Source organism: Bombyx mori, chromosome 8 (genome assembly GCF_030269925.1).
Source record: "Bombyx mori chromosome 8, ASM3026992v2".
Classification (NCBI taxonomy): domain Eukaryota; kingdom Metazoa; phylum Arthropoda; class Insecta; order Lepidoptera; family Bombycidae; genus Bombyx; species Bombyx mori.
The window spans coordinates 1,658,738-1,676,118 of NC_085114.1; the positions used below are offsets into that span (position 1 = coordinate 1,658,738).

The 17,381-nt window shown below is 44.0% G+C and overlaps 1 protein-coding gene across 1 annotated transcript; it reads right to left on the reverse strand.

The window, feature by feature from the left end:
• On the reverse strand, positions 1-17,006 carry LOC101739635 (degenerin-like protein asic-1). The gene is made up of 10 exons (XM_038012558.2): positions 16,606-17,006; positions 14,607-14,717; positions 14,231-14,365; positions 13,464-13,611; positions 12,856-13,056; positions 11,548-11,696; positions 10,763-10,890; positions 10,136-10,289; positions 8,076-8,171; positions 1-283 (listed from the first exon to the last, which is right to left on the reverse strand). The coding sequence occupies exons 1-10, from the start codon at positions 16,612-16,614 to the stop codon at positions 95-97; spliced, it is 1,320 nt and encodes a 439-aa protein (XP_037868486.1). The 5' UTR covers positions 16,615-17,006; the 3' UTR covers positions 1-94.
• Positions 17,007-17,381: the final 375 nt, after the last annotated feature.

The window sequence follows — 17,381 nt, forward strand, 5'->3', positions numbered from 1 at the left end:
TGACATAGAGCAGCAGAAAACAGCAACCAAAGCTTTATTTACAAGTTATTCAAAGAGCATTTAAGCGAAAAATATTTGTTTAAATCAGCCTGAATCATTCGCCGGTTTTCTTGTTCCAGTTGTTTGGCGCGGGGCACTGCGCATGCCTTCCAGAATCTTCCGCGACCGTAGGAACGTTGCTGGCTTGCGACTTGGCCTTCTTAAAGCAAGGCTTGATGAAGAGGCACCAGCCTTTGCCGAGAACGTCCATAATGCCAATCACGGATAGGCCGAGAAGAAAACCCTGGGACCAAACGATTTTAGCGTTACTTTATAGAACTATTAATGTGACAAGCTTTAATTTGTTTTTTTTATTGCTTAGGTTTGTAGACGAGCTCACGGTCCACCTAATGTGAAGTGGATACTGGAGCCCATAGACATTTACAACGTAAATGCCGCCACCCACCTTCAGACACGAGTTGCAAGATTTCACTTTTAACAGTACAACGGCTGCCCCGCCCTTCAGACCGAAATGCATTACTGCTTCACGGCAGAAATAGGCAAGGTGGTGGTAGCTACCCGTGCGGGCTCGCAAGTCGTCCTACCACAAGTAGTTACGTAAATTATAATTTTGTTGGTTTCATTTTTATTACACGATGTTATACCTTCACCGTGGAAGTCAATCGTGAACATTTGTTAAGTACGTATTTCATTACAAAAATTGGTGCCTGCGGGATTCGAACACCGGTGCATCGCTACATACAAATGCACCGGACGTCTTATCCTTTAGGCCACGACGACTTCATCCTATCAATATGAAACTTCTTCCCGCATTACCTACCCTCATTTCGCCGAATTAGTTTGACTCCTCAATGCTTGCGCTGCTAAAAGCGCCACCACTATTTACATGTTATAATTACTTTCAACTTAATATTTGTAACCTAAAATAGACATTGGGTGTCGTAAATGAAAACTCTTCTTGGGATTTAACGGAAAACAGGACCTCTTGTGAATCCGCACCGGTAGGTACCACACCCCGCCTATTTCTGCCGTGAAGCAGTAATGCGTTTCGGTTTGAAAGGTGGGGCATCCGTTGTAACTATACCGAGACCTTAGAACTTATATCTCAAGGTGGGTGGCGCATTTACGTTGTAGATGTCTATGGGCTCCAGTAACCATTTAACACCAGGTAGGCTGTGAGCTCGTCCACACATCTAAGCAATAAAAAATAAAAACAACTTCTCTGAGTACCATCATAATGCGATCACCATCTCTCATTTATTGGTGAGCAGCCATGTAAAAGCCATGCTGTAGGCCCAGTTGGAGAGTTCCACTCTACCGCTCATACCGGTCATTGTACAGTAATACAAACTAAGACAACAACTAGACTTCATTGGCGGATCGACTAAACACGCAATGCATTCCAAATTGAGGCCTCAAATAACTGACGTGCTGTTTACGTTGTATGAGTTACGCAGGAGTTATCTATACAAATCTATACTTCTATACTAATATTATAAAGAGGAAAGATTTGTTTGTTTATTTGTATTGAGTAGGCTCCGAAACTACTGAACCGATTTGAAAAATTCTTTCACTGTTTGGAAGCTACACTATTCTCGACATAGGGTTTATTTAATTTTTTTTGAAAAAAATTAGGGATCCTTACTAAAACTCCAATAACGTAACCAAAGGTGTAAAAAAATTACCTAAAATATTCTTTACATCGCGTGCCCTGCGAAAACTATTGATGATAGAATAAAATAATGTACTACGACTTTGTAGAACACATTGTTATTTACAAAAAGTGCATAGCAAAAAGTGCATGCAAAGACAGCATATGTCTAACTATTATAGTTATGCCGCAATAAGTGTTCTTTTATTTAAAAAAATAAAACAACGTCAAATATCGTTGAAATTTTTGTTAAAGACCCGAGCGGAGCCGGAGCGGGCCGCTTGTTCAGAAATACGCGGGCCACACAAATTGAATACGAACGCGAGCAAAAAGAAAACATCTTCATAGCATTCAACGCTATGGAGCATAAACATAAGTTTTATTCATTCCGATTCAGGCACCCGTCGCGTGCTGACGTGCTCATCGACCGTTCGATTGCCCGACCTCGGTTCGGGGCACATCTGGCGTCCAAGTGTTTTTTCTCGGAAGTGACTACCTGTGTTAATTGCGTCGCATCGCCATCTGTGAGCGGGCGGACCCCTAAATTCCAGGAATTCGTTCGGTAACTTAGTGGCCCGTTTGCAAGCGGACGGCTGTGTGCCGTAATTAATTGCGATTATTACAATTTTTGGGGCCTCGCCGTAAGGCGAGTGTGTTTTTAAAGTCCCGGGGCAGCCCCCCCTGGGCACTCGTCTAATATAATGGAGTCCACGGTCGACCTGTTTGCGGAATTTCTTCGCCTTAGGTACCCAACGCTATCGGCAGAATTTTTAGAATTCAAGGCCCATCATGCAGCGAACTCGCCGGCGGTCTCCGTCGCCCCCGTCGCTCCTGCGTCGTCCATCGCGGCCTCCGTCGTGCCCGCCGATCCCGTGTCGCCGATACTCGCGCCCAAAACTTCTGCGTCGACCGTTGCAGCTTCCGCCCCAACCGTGCGTTCGTCGGCGACCTACGTTGCATCCGTGCGTTCGTCCACAGCCTCCGTCGTGCCTGCGTCGTCCACTGCTCCCGCTAAAACACCCACCCACAGGTCGCCCGCGCCCTCTTCATCCGATTCAGAGTCGGACATGGAGGTCGACCCTTCCTCCGCCGCCGCGACTGATGGATTCACAGTAGTCCAAAAAGGTAAAAAGCGCGCTGCGGAGGCCCGAGCTCCCGCGGCCGCTAAAGTAAGCAAAGCCGCGAACGCGTCGCGTCCCCGCCCTCCAACCCCCGTCGCTCCCGCTGTCCGTGCCACACCGTCGCCGCATCCAGTGGCACAATCTAAAACTCAGATCCCTCCCCCGGTAATCCTTCAAGAGAAGGCAGCTTGGGACCGAGTTTCCCTGGCCCTTAAGGCCAAAAATATTAATTTTGTCAGCGCCCGTAATCTCGCCAACGGGATTCAAATAAAAGTAACGACACCCGACGAACATAGGGCTCTCTCAAGTTACCTCCGAAAGGAGCGTATAAGCTTCCACACTTATACGCTCCAGGAGGAGCGCGAACTCCGCGTTGTCATACGTGGAATCCCGAAGGAGCTAGATGCCGATCTCGTCAAGGCTGATCTGATAGAACAAGGCCTACCAGTAAATTCCGTGCACCGCATGCACACCGGCCGCGGTAGGGAGCCATACAATATGGTTCTAGTCGCCCTCCAGCCTACCCCCGAGGGTAAGCATATTTTTAACATACGGACCGTCTGTAAACTCTCCGGTATCGCCGTCGAAGTCCCCCATAAAAAAGGCACTCCTAGTCAGTGCCATAACTGCCAACTGTACGGGCACTCTTCCCGTAACTGTCACGCGCGCCCCCGATGTGTTAAGTGTTTGGGCGATCACGCCACGGCCCTTTGTACTCGCGACCAGAAAACCGCCACCGAACCACCTAGCTGCGTCCTGTGCCGAACACAGGGTCACCCCGCGAACTACCGTGGATGCCCCCGAGCTCCAAAAATAAATCGCCGCGTCGCCCGCCAAAACCGCCTCCGAGCTTCCCGCCCAGACATCAAAGCCTCAGCACCCTCTGTGCCGAAGGCTAAGCCTGCCTTCGTGCCGGCGCCGGTGCCCAGCGGCTCGGCCTGGGCTAAACCGTTGCCGTACACGAACACGGCTGCAGCTCCTCCCTCCGCGATTCGTCCCGCCCCCGCGATACGTCCCTTCCCCGCGATTCGTTCCTCCCCCGCGACCAACAGTCCGACCGCGTCCGATAATCTCGCTCTAGCGATCGACTTTTTTCAGTCGATCAACTTTGAGCGTGTTAACGCCTTGGGTGACGCCATTCGCGCCGCCTCCACTGCACAACACTTCATCGCCGTTGTGCAGGAATACGCTGACGTATACGCGTCGTTAAATACGTACGTCCTCCCCTCACTCCGCCGGTAATCAATGGCGTACATTAGTAGAATAAAGCCCTTATCCGTAACGATAGGATTTTTTAACGCTTACGGTCTCGCAAATCAACGTGATCAGGTTTGTGATTTTTTGCGTGACCATCAAATTGACATTTTCTTAGTGCAGGAGACCCTACTTAAGCCCGCGCGCCGTGACCCTAAAATCGCGAACTATAATATGGTCAGGAACGACAGGCTCTCTGCTCGTGGTGGTGGTACCGTCATTTACTATAGAAGAGTCCTGCATTGCGTCCCGCTCGATCCTCCCGCGCTCGCTAATATCGAAGCATCAGTGTGCCGAATCTCACTGACGGGACACGCGCCGATCGTTATCGCGTCCGTTTATCTTCCACCGGATAAGATCGTTCTAAGCAGTGATATCGAGGCGCTGCTCGGCATGGGCAGCTCTGTCATCCTAGCGGGCGACCTAAATTGTAAACACATCAGGTGGAACTCTCATACCACAACCCCGAATGGCAGGCGGCTCGACGCGTTAGTCGATGATCTCGCCTTCGATATCGTGGCTCCGCTAACCCCGACTCACTACCCGCTAAATATCGCGCATCGCCCGGATATACTCGATATAGCGTTATTAAAAAACGTAACTCTGCGCTTACACTCGATCGAAGTAGTTTCAGAGTTAGATTCAGACCACCGTCCCGTCGTTATGAAGCTCGGTCGCGCTCCCGATTCCGTTCCCGTCATGAGGACTGTGGTGGATTGGCACACGCTGGGCATTAGCCTGGCTGAATCTGATCCACCATCGCTCCCGTTTAGCCCGGACTCTACCCCGTCTCCTCAGGATACCGCTGAAGCCATAGACATCCTAACGTCACACATCACCTCGACATTAGATAGGTCATCGAAGCAAGTTCTGGCGGAGGACTTCCTTCACCGCTTCAAATTGCCCGACGATATTAGGGAACTCCTTAGAGCTAAGAACGCCTCAATCCGCGCATACGATAGGTATCCTACCGTGGAAAATCGCACTCGAATGCGTGCCCTACAACGCGACGTAAAGTCTCGCATCACCGAAGTCCGAGATGCCAGATGGTCTGATTTCTTAGAAGGACTCGCGCCCTCTCAAAGATCTTACTACCGCTTAGCTCGTACTCTCAAATCGGATACGGTAGTAGCTATGCCCCCCCTCGTAGGCCCCTCAGGCCGACTCGCGGCGTTCGATGATGATGAAAAAGCAGAGCTGCTGGCCGATACGTTGCAAACCCAGTGCACGCCCAGCACTCAATCCGTGGACCCTGTTCATGTAGAATTAGTAGACAGTGAGGTAGAACGCAGAGCCTCCTTGCCACCTTTGGATGCGTTACCACCCGTCACCCCGATGGAAGTTAAAGATTTGATCAAAGACCTACGTCCTCGCAAAGCTCCCGGTTCCGACGGTATATCTAACCGCGTTATTAAACTTCTACCCATCCAACTCATCGTGATGTTAGCATCTATCTTCAATGCCGCTATGGCTAACTGTATCTTTCCCGCGGTGTGGAAAGAAGCGAACGTTATCGGCATACACAAACCCGGTAAACCAAAAAATAATCCGACGAGTTACCGCCCGATTAGCCTCCTCATGTCTCTGGGCAAACTGTATGAGCGTCTGCTCTACAAACGCCTCAGAGACTTCGTCTCATCAAAGGGCATTCTCATCGATGAACAATTCGGATTCCGTGCAAATCACTCATGCGTACAACAGGTACACCGCCTCACGGAGCACATTCTCGTGGGACTTAACCGACCAAAACCGATCTACACGGGAGCCCTCTTCTTCGACGTCGCAAAAGCGTTCGACAAAGTCTGGCACAATGGTTTGATTTTCAAACTTTTTAACATGGGCGTACCGGACAGTCTCGTGCTCATCATACGGGACTTCTTGTCTAACCGCTCTTTTCGATATCGAGTAGAGGGAACCCGCTCCTCCCCGCGACCACTCACGGCTGGAGTCCCGCAAGGCTCTGTTCTTTCTCCGCTCCTATTTAGTTTATTTGTCAATGATATTCCCCGGTCGCCGCCGACCCAGCTAGCCTTATTCGCTGACGACACAACCGTTTACTACTCAAGTAGAAACAAGTCCCTAATCGCGATTAAGCTCCAGAGTGCAGCGTTAGCCCTCGGACAGTGGTTCCGAAAATGGCGCATAGACATCAACCCAGCGAAAAGCACAGCAGTGTTATTTCAAAGGGGAAACTCTCCGCTTATTTCCTCCCGCATTAGGAGGAGAAATATCACACCCCCGATCACCCTCTTTGGCCAACCTATACCCTGGACCAGGAAGGTCAAGTACCTGGGAGTCACCCTGGATGCATCCATGACATTCCGCCCGCATATAAAAACAGTCCGCGACCGTGCCGCATTTATTCTCGGTAGACTCTATCCCATGATCTGTAAGCGGAGTAAAATGTCCCTTCGGAACAAGGTGACACTTTACAAAACTTGCATAAGGCCCGTCATGACTTACGCAAGTGTGGTGTTCGCTCACGCGGCCCGCACACACATAGACACCCTCCAATCCCTACAATCCCGCTTTTGCAGGTTAGCCGTCGGGGCTCCGTGGTTCGTGAGGAACGTCGACCTACACGACGACCTGGGCCTCGAATCGATCCGTAAACATATGAAGTCAGTGTCGGAACGTTACTTCGATAAGGCTATGCGTCATGATAATCGCCTTATCGTTGCCGCCGCTGATTACTCCCCGAATCCTGATCACGCAGGAGCAAGTCACCGTCGTCGCCCTAGACACGTCCTTACGGATCCATCAGATCCAATAACTCTTGCATTAGATACCTTCAGCTCTAACACTAGGAGCAGGCTAAGGAACCCCGGTAACCGTACTCGTCGAACTCGACAAAGAGGTCGACGTGCAACCTAACCCATGCATCAGCCCGCTGAGTTTCTCGCCGGATCTTCTCAGTGGGTCGCGATTCCGATCCGGTAGTAGATTCAATCGCGAAGCAATTGCTCTTGAGTTGTTAGGTCTCCTTCGGAGGCGCTCGGGCAGTTGTTAGCAAATCCCACCCCTCCTGGCTGAGCCTTTGCTCGCCCACCTGTCCTGGTGAAGCTGGAAAGGCCTCCGGGCCACCAGTAATCTTTCAATCACAAAAAAAAAAAAAAAAATAAGTTTTATAGTGTCGACAGTTTGAAAGGAATTTTTTTAGCTTTATATTTTTTTATTGTCTTTGTTAGCAGATGTACGTATGGCCCACCGGATGGTCACTAATCACATCGCTCACGGACGTCAGCAATGCCGTCAGCACAGCCAAGCCGCTGCCTACCGTTAAGTACTCTTCACAAGCCTCGTTGGAAGAAGACCATGTCATAGCACTCAAGAAATATGTTCTATACCCGTATAGCTAATAGTTCGGGCGAACTGATAATCAAGTCTTCAGGTAGATCTCCTCAGAGTTGTCAAGCAAGTATTTCCTGTCTAATACAAATGAGATTCCTAATTTCTTTAACAAAGATATCTAATAACATCAGTAACCGGTAACGAATCACATGCAGTCATGTGGCTGCAAACAAGAATTCCCTGTTATATACAAACCGGAAACTTTAGATATGTACATAATTATATACTTTTAAATACAGGTCAAGTGAACGAGCTCACAGTTCGTCTGGTGCTAAGTCCATGGACATCACACCCTGAGATGTGAGGTTTAAGCCTCAATTTTTTCGATGAACTAATTTTCTAGTAAGTACAAAGCGATTATCTTAGTTTGCTCTTAGTTCTGCAGGTTTGATACAGAAAAAGACAGTATGTTTTAAAATTTCTGAGATCAGTTTTACTGACCGTAGGACGCCTAATTTATTTTACCAGCCCACTCACGTCAACTGCCCTTTCTTCATCTCCTCATTCTTGATTCGATTTCGCAGGGAAAATCAGAGCATAGCCTCTCCATTGATCTTTGAGTGATTTCATACCTTCTGATAAGGCTTATTCTTAGCAACCACATGGTGAATGCCTTATAACCCCGGCCAAATAGCTGTAACTATACTTGAGACCCTAGGTAAGGTTTTTGTTACCGCTCCAGGCTTAGAACAACTTACAATACTACCGCCAAGATCTGACAAGAACAGGTTCCAGTCGTAATTGTATCGCTCCTCGTATACTGACACCATCATGCTGTTGAAATACAGGTACAGCTGGAAAACAAAGGAAGGAAGGAACAGAGTGATTAAAAACTTAATAAGTGGTATACCGGGAACCCTCATTGGAAAATACCATCATCTGACTCATCACTACAGTTCTGCTTCCAGATTTAAAGTCTATATTTCACTGTATAGTGTCGAATGTAAAAAATGTAACTATGTCCTGAAATGCGATTAACTTGAGAATCGGTAGCAACGTTCTCTAACTATCATACTGTTACGCCGGTAAGAGTAACGCCATCTATCGCCGAATAGTGGAACGAATATCGAAGGATCGGGTAGCATCTATAAAGCTCGAGAAGTACAGCGCCATCTATTGTCAAATAACGGAAACACAATACTCGATTTGTGTGAAATATTCTCGATAATTCTAGGGATGTGGTATCGGCTATAAAAGCGTTGCAGAGATGTTACGCAGTCAATTAGTAATCGGAACTACTCGAAGCGAAACAGCGAACGGATCACATGAAGCGAAGCGGAAGAAGTGAATTCAGAATCTCAAAGTGTTCATGAAGTGTTTTAAGTGTGTTCTAAGTGATAAATACAGTTTTAAGTTGTACTTTGGTGGGACATTTTATTTATCCCGAACCCCAGCGCGTAACAATACCATCAAACGACAATCGTTCGTTACTTAATACCAATTGGAAAAATGAAAGGCTATATCTGCATATTATTATTAAACAACTAGTGATCGCTCAATAATTAATTGAAATTATAAGTTTGAACATTATTATTGGTTCTATTGTCAATGGCTTTATACTTCTATAATCGCAGATTTCGCCAAGTCTATATACTACTAGCAGACCCGGCCCCACGTTGCTGTGGCTAAGGTTTTTGAAGTGAAAACTTCTTTAGAATCGTTGAGATTTCAAACCGGATGCAACGGAAAAAACGACAGGTAAGAGACACAAATACAAAAATGTGTAGGATGAAGCCAGCAAAGAATGAGACAGAAATATACATACTATTTAATACAGCGCCATCTGTGAGATTTTTTAATACTAACGTGTGTATGAAAGCTCTTGTAGTGAATTTTAATTTAGGATTATACGTGAAATTAAAATATCAATTCACAGAGGGCGCTACCTTACAATTATTTACTAATGACAAAATTTTACATAACTTAAGACGTTTAGGATAATTGTATTTTAATTTTGGAAGGTTTCACTTCTACCACGTGTGAATTGCACACATTTTGTTTTTATTGTTTTTAAGGTAAGGTAAGGTTTGTGTTATTCTCAATTAGACCACAGACTTTATGAATAAACAAATGAGTATATAGGTATGCTTGTGTGTGTCAAATACATGGTAGTGTGTGTAATGTTTTTATTTCTTGGTTTAATGTTTTTTTTATCGATAATTTTTAAAAATATTACCAATCTGCACTCCTTCTCTACATAAACTATAAGTATGGGAAATTTAATTCTCCTCCGTCCGCGCAATTTTCAAAAAAAGACGTACAAAGTTTTTGCTTCACGCATTAATAATATATAGATTATAAATTATTCATTGGAATTCTAAATGCAAAGGACTGTAATGTAAAAAAAGATGTGTGGTGTCGTGGGACACCGGATAGGAACGAAGTTCCTTATTATAAAAATATTAATTTTAAGTTCTATTCGAGGTATAAAGAAAATAAAACTGGAGGTTTCGCAACAACCCACAGTCATTCGGTAACGTGCGAACTTATTGTAGTACACTTCATTCACGGTTGTTTGCATAAGAGTTAGTGTATTGCGCAAACGAACACATTGAATGATAAAAAATATGTCATTTTTTGTACGTTATTACAAAGTAAAGTCGTACACTGTGTGCATTACTAATAAAAATCTTACGTTACGGACGTTTTTTCCCGGTAAGGGTACCCCTCCGCATCGTCCCTTAAGGAACTTCGTTCCAAAAAAAAACAAAGAAATGTAAATTGATGAAATTTCTACATTCTCTAAAATATACTATACCTGGATCTGGAGAGTTGCGTCTCCCGACTTGGCTTTCCACTGGTTTCCGGTCGAGTCCCAGGAGTACAAGCTCTGACGGGCAGTCACGTACGTGTTGTAGAGATATGAACGGCAAAACCGGGGACAGACCACGCAGTTGTGACCATTGTACGACCTGGATCAGGCAGATAGTTGACAGGCTGCTTTTTATTATTGTTTAGATGGGTGGACGAGCTCATAGCCCACCTTGTGTTAAGTGGTTACTGGAGCCCATAGACATCTACAACGTAAATGCGCCACCAACCTCAAGTATGGTTACAAGTGCTACCCTACCCTTCAACCCAAAACACATTACTGCTTCACGGCAGAAATACGCAGGGCGGTGGTACCTACCCGTGCGGATTCACAAGAGGTCCTACCACCAGTAATTACGCAAATTATAATTTTGCGGGTTTGATTTTTATTACACGATGTTATTCCTTCACCGTTGAAGTCAATCGTGAACATTTGTTAAGTACATATTTCATTAGAAAAATTGGTACCCGCCTGGGATTCGAACACCGGTGCATCGCTACACACGAATGCACCGGACGCCTTATCCTTTGGGCCACGACGACTGTCCAATGTTTTAAAAACCTCTCAGCATACTTGATGTAGGCAGAGATGAGAGTCCTCATGGATGTAAAGTTATCACAGCGCGGCAGGTTGCTTTCCATCCAGGGTCCGGAGCAGCCAGCCTCAGCTCCGGTTTCGTCCCAGACGAATTGTGCGGTGCACTGTTCGAGAAATTGTAATTGATATACAAAACTGTTCTCTTGATGCTCTGGTGTGAGACGGATAGCCACAGTGCAGCCCATCGACATTATACCTAATGCCAAAATCGCTAATGGCACAAACACTGTCGCACGCATGGAACCGAAAAATAGGATTGTTTTTTGATATAAATAAGCAACAACTATGGGTTTTTTTATGAATGAGGGATTACTGGTGGCCCAGAGGCCTTTCCAGTTTCACCAGGACAGGGACAGTTAACAGCTGCCCGAGCGCCTCCGAAGGTGACCTAACAACTCAAGAGCAGCTGTTTCGCGAATGAATCTACTACCGAATCGGAATCGCGACCCGCTGAGAAGATCCGGCGAAAAACTCAGCGGGCTGATGCATGGGTTAGGTTGTACGTCGAACTCTTTGCCGAGTTCGACGAATACGGTTACCGGGGTCCAGCCTGCTCCTAGCGTTAGAGCTGAAGGCGTCTAGTGCAAGGGTTATTGGATGTGATTAATCCATAAGGACGTGCTATTATGGTACTAACCAGTGCATATTCAACATCCCTGTAATCAAATAAATATATTACAAAATTCGCGGTCCTTGAAAGGAGAAAAATCTGAAATTCAACCATAAATTTTGTACAACAAAGTCATTTTTGCATTACTCACAACATTGGCACTGTAATGGTCGTCATAAGTACAAAGATCATCTTCACTGCTGATCATGACGTATTCATCGACCTTCAACTTCACATCCATGGTCTCACCGACGTTCACGTAAAGATGGTCCACCAGACCTCCATTGTAAACTTCCACTTCTGTATTAATGAGCTATGTATTACAACCGAGGCAGGGAAGGTTTTCAGGTCACCTAAGCTTATGGTAAATACAATATGAGTGCCACTATCCACCCTCAAACATAAGATTAAAAATTTAAACGACTGTGCATCCGAAGAAGCAGAAATAATGGAACTGTGACATGCAACTTATAAGTGTAGTTTAGTTTAGTTTCTTTAGGCCACAAATGAATAGTTCGAATGGGGTCTTAGTATACGTCCAAATCCAAGTGGTTTCGGCTGTGTGGTTTTAGCCTGAGTAGGTCTATCTTATCGCTTCTCGTCGTTGGTGACTAAGGTATTCGTCGGAGAATGGATAGTAGCGTTCTCTGAGTGTTATTACCCCAACGTAGAGCGATCGCTATTCGGCCTTAGGGGGTAGTAAAGGGCACTACTACCGTCTGGTGGTAGGCCAGTGGTGGTAGGACAAAATTATAATTTGCGTAATTACTGGTGGTAGGACCTCTTGTGAGTCTGCGCGGGTGGGTACCACTACCCTGCCTATTTCTGCCGTGAAGCAGTAATGCGTTTCGGTTTGAAGGGTAGGACAGCCGTTGTACTGTTAAAAGTAAGACCTTTAAAACTCATGTCTCAAGGTGGGTCGCGGCATTTACGTTATAGATGTCTATGGGCTCCGGTAACCACTTAATATCAGGAGGGCCGTGAGCTCATCTAACCATCTAAGCAATAAAATAAAAAACTATCAGCCCGCCCGGGTACGCGGTACACAAACACGCTCTACTATCTGGAGTAGTTTTTGTGCACAATAAAGAATATAACGAAATGGCCCGCCCGCATTCGTTTTCCACTTTCGTTTTAATCTACAAAATAAGATGCAAAGTGCCTCCATATAATATGGAAGTAGAACACAATCTCTTTTTTTTCCCTACTATGCTGATAGCCTTGAAAGATTATATCAGCTTCGCCCTAACATGTAGGTGAGCTCACGGGGCTCAAACCGAAGTATTGCTAACACTGGCCCTAGCAAGAGCAGTGCTTCGCAGAATCTACCACCGGATCGGAAACGCGACCCACTGAGAAGATCCGGCGAGAAACTCAGTGGGCTGTGTCTATGGGTTAAAACACAATCTCTGATCAACAATTAAAATGGAAATCGAATTATTCAGGAACAGAAAATTACCAGTATACGGTTCTCGTATGTAGTGGACGTGAACGTGGTATCCTGGGGGGTGGACGCTGGTGCTGGTGGCCACGTCTTCAGCGCTGTGCCTTAAGGTCACGGAGTACCCGGTAGTTTTGGTTGCTTGAGTGCTCAAGATCTTTGGGTTCATAGTGTAACAGCGACCCATTGCGAAACCGAGCATTGGTTTTAACTCTACATCTGAAAATTAGAAGCTAAGTAGAGTGGGTAAGACTTTTATTAAACTATATTCACATAAATAAACAAATTCGTTAATAAATAAATAAAACCATCCGGCTTTGGAATGAACTCACCTCCACGGTGTTTTCCGAGCGCTATGACATGTCCTTCTTCAAACGAGGCTTGCGGAGAGTACTTTATGGTAGGCAACGACTTGGCTCTGCCCCTGGCATTGCTGACGACCATGAGCGACGGTGACCACTTGCCATCAGGTGTGCCGTATGCTCGTCTGCCTACAAAGGCAATAAAAAAAATGTTAATTTATCTTTTTTTCGAAATGACCTACCTCAAAGTGGTTGGCTTCATTCACGCTCCTATGTCTATGGGCCCGTCTAAACATCTACGATACAAAAATATAAAACACTTACTTTGTGGATCTCCATTTAGTCCGTACTGCACGAACATTTCGTCGTCTGTGTATGTGATCTCATCCCAGAGATCGTCCAGAGTAATACTAGAGAAATTGAAGGACACCCAGGTGGATGTGAAGCGCGGGTGAGCATGTAGACCGTGATCCTGGAAATGTCTATAACCTATTAAAGAGTATCTTCGCTGAGTGACCGATAACAAAAGATTTTAACATACGTATTCCTTTTAACCGACTTCAAAACGGAAGCTATCGATTCACCTTTATTATTTATGTAGGTATTTTTTGGAAGAACCGATTTTTGATGATTTCTAAATTTCAAAGCTGGTGCTTCTCAAAACAATAACTGGTTTTTGAGTTATCCTTAATAATGCATTTATAGCATTAACTTCAAGTAACTACATTGATGCTATTTACATTTATTTTGGTTTAAGTCGAATTTTCTATCTGTTCAAATGATGTATTAAATGTTTTCAACCTTGCCATTCTATAAGCGTTGTTTGTCAAACTCGCACATGAATTCACCGTGAGTTTTCAAATTGGCATTCTATAAAATCCATCGTAAATTCGAATCTATACTAGCGCCCCTCGCGTGAGAAGGTTTGCTGCTTAAACAGTTATATTTCATGAACTATTTTATATATTTAAGTCGGATATTATTTTAACCAAACCGAACTGAAGCTCTCGCTCTGTGAAACTTCCTAGATACTAGGATATGCGAAAGGCCGGGTCGGGAAGCCCCGCCACAACGTAAGCCACAATCCTTACCAATAACTTCTGGAATTTATACGGTGGCTCCCGGCAGAACGTCAGGCTTGGGTACAATATTGTTTTGTTGAAATCGAAATGGGTGTACGTTGTTATAGGTATGTCCACGAACAACTTCTGTATGCAGGTCGATATCTAAAAATAACAATAAATTTTACAAATAGACAAGACTCTCTATTTTCTCAAAAAAGACGTACATAAACCGCTTGTGATATGTACGATATTGTGAGCTGCAAAATAATATGTATCCTTCTTTACTGTAAATAATTCAAAAAGTAAAGTAAAATAAAAATCTGCTGAAATTCTATAAATTCCACGAGAATTGTGTGCAGGAAACTTTTATGAAATAGGTATTATTAAAATTTAACTACTTTACCTGTTGCAAAACAACTCCCAAGCAAACAACAATGACTAGGGTCTTCAACAAATTGTAGCCTTTAACACATTCCCGACATTTCTGTTTCAACGAAGACTCCGGCATCGCGATCTATACACGAGACGCGAAATGAATAAAATATATGAAATTAATAAAATAAAGGTTTAGAGGTTATGGATAAAAAAGTTGTTGTGGCCTAAATAAAAATCATCCGGTGCATTCTGAAGTCGTCGTGGCCTAAGGGATAAGACGTCTGGTGCATTCGTGTTGAGCGATGCACCGGTGTTCGAATCCCAGGCGAGTACCAATTTTTCTAATGAAATATGTACTTAACAAATGTTCACGATTAACTTCAACGGTGAAGGAATAACATTGTGTAATAAAAATCAAACCCGCAAAATTATAATTTGCGTAATTACTGGGGTAGGACCTCTTGTAAGTCCGCGCGGGAAGGTACCACCACCCTACCTATTTCTGCCGTGAAGCAGTAATGCGTTTCGGTTTGAAGGGTGGGGCAGCCGTTATTACTATACTTGAGACCTTGAGACCTTAGAACTTATAGGTGGGTGGCGCAATTACGTCGTAGATGTCTATGGGCTCTTAACACCAGGTGGGCTGTGAGGTCGTCCAACCATCTAAGCAATAAAAAAAAAATCTACTCGAGCGATTCTTGTGTGCCGTTTTTCAAATCCCACAGATAGGTACCAATTTTTATAATCAAATACGTAGGTACTTATCATATTATGTTCTCACGAACGAGTTACACGATAAAGGGTTTAATCTCACGTTACAAAATTAACAATCACGTAATTCAATCGAGACATAGATCGCAAATCCTAAGAGATACGGGAAGTTCGTGATGCGTGAAGAAGATAAAGACGTTCTTATTTAGTAAACTAGCTTTTGCCCGCGACTTCGTCCGCGTGGAATAGTTCACAAATAATGCTTTATTTTAGAACAAATTTGGTTAGCATAAAAAACGTTATAGTGAACCAACCTTAACAAATAGACATATGCTGTCGCGGTCTTTTTTTAGATCTTTTAAAGGGGTATAATTCTGTCATACATTATTTTAGCGAAACTTTAACCGTTTCTGCAGCGCACGCAGCGGAAGCTCTTAAAAGGGAAAAAAACCCGATTTCGAAACCTTCTTTATTGGTGTCCGCTTGCATTAGTGTTAGCATGATGTTATAGCCTACAGCTTTCCTCGATAAATGGGCTATCTAACACTGAAAGAATTTTTCAAATTGGACCAGTAGTTCCTGAGATTAGCGCGTTCAAACAAACTCTTCAGCTTTGTAATATTAGTATAAATGATATAATGTAAAATTAATTATAATCGTATCTGTAACGTTTTTTCTTGTTCAATGTCCTAATTAACCCGTGTAAAATCGATCCGGGTCGCTATTATTGTAATAAATAATAATAATAATAAGCATTTCAATTTCTGGTTGTACAATCTTATGTGAATTATAATATTACATTAAACAACAAAATATGACTTTTGTTAGTAAGTTAGCTTAAATTATGTTAGTAATATAAGTACGTGTGTTAAAATGATTATCAATTAACAAGAAATCCCGGTTTCGGTAAAGGCCTCTTCCAAATATGGCTATTTTTGTCTATCTTATGCTATGAAGTGCCATGTTTTAAATGCCAGCTGATCTTTCGTCGCAATCTATATATATAAAAATGAATTGCTGTTCGTTAGTCTCGGTAAAACTCGAAAACGGCTGAACCGATTTGGCTAATTTTGGTCTTTAATTATTTGTGGAAGTCCAGAGAAGGTTTAAAAGGTAGATAAATATGAAAATGCTCGGAATTCAACAAAAATAACAATTTTGTGTTTCCTTTGACGAGTCCCCCGTCGGACGGATTCCTTTTAATTGTTTTAAGTTTATTTTATACAAAAGTTTAGGTCTTTTATTTATCGATTGAGGCACTACGAAGTCTGCCGGGTCAGCTAGTTATTAATAAATATTAAATAATATTCACCCACCTCTGTCATTTTGGTATTTTCAAAACGTCTCGCCGCTCCGTCGAACGACAGGTTTATGCTGTGCCAATAATTCGATCCCCCAATATCTAACCATAAAACATGCTAGATAATAAATTATTTATTAGTTTATCTAAATGGAAACCATATTACAATTGTGTTTACAGAATATTGTGCGTGCATTCTTTTGAAACTGATAAATTACGTAATTTTTGTTGTTGAGCTTAACTGTATTGTCTCAAATTGTATGTTGTTTTTTTAGGTAGGAAGGATCAATGGTGGCGCCAAGGCCTTTCCAGTTTCACTAGGACAGGTGGGCGAGCAAAGGATCAGCCACAAAGGAATTGGGAGCCAGCTGCCCGAGCGCCTTCGAAGGACACCTATCAGCTCTGGGACAGCTGCTTCTCGACTCCCTCTATCACCGCAAAGGAATTGCGACCCGCTGAGAAGTTCCGGCGAGAAACTCAGCAGGTTTTGCTTTTCTCTTTTTTTCTTTTATTGCTTAGGTTAGTCGATGAGCTCACGGTCCACCTGCTTGTTAAGTGGTTACTGGAGCCCATATACAGCTACAGCGTAAATCGCCACCCACTTTGAGATAATATAAGTTCTAGGGTCTTAATATATTTACAACGGCTGCCCACCCTTCAAAGCGAAAGGCATTACTGCTTCACGGCAGAAATAGGGAGGATGTTGATACCCACCCGTGCGGACTCACAAGACGTTCTACCACCAGTAATTACGCAAATTATAATTTTTCGGGTTTCATTTTTATTACACGA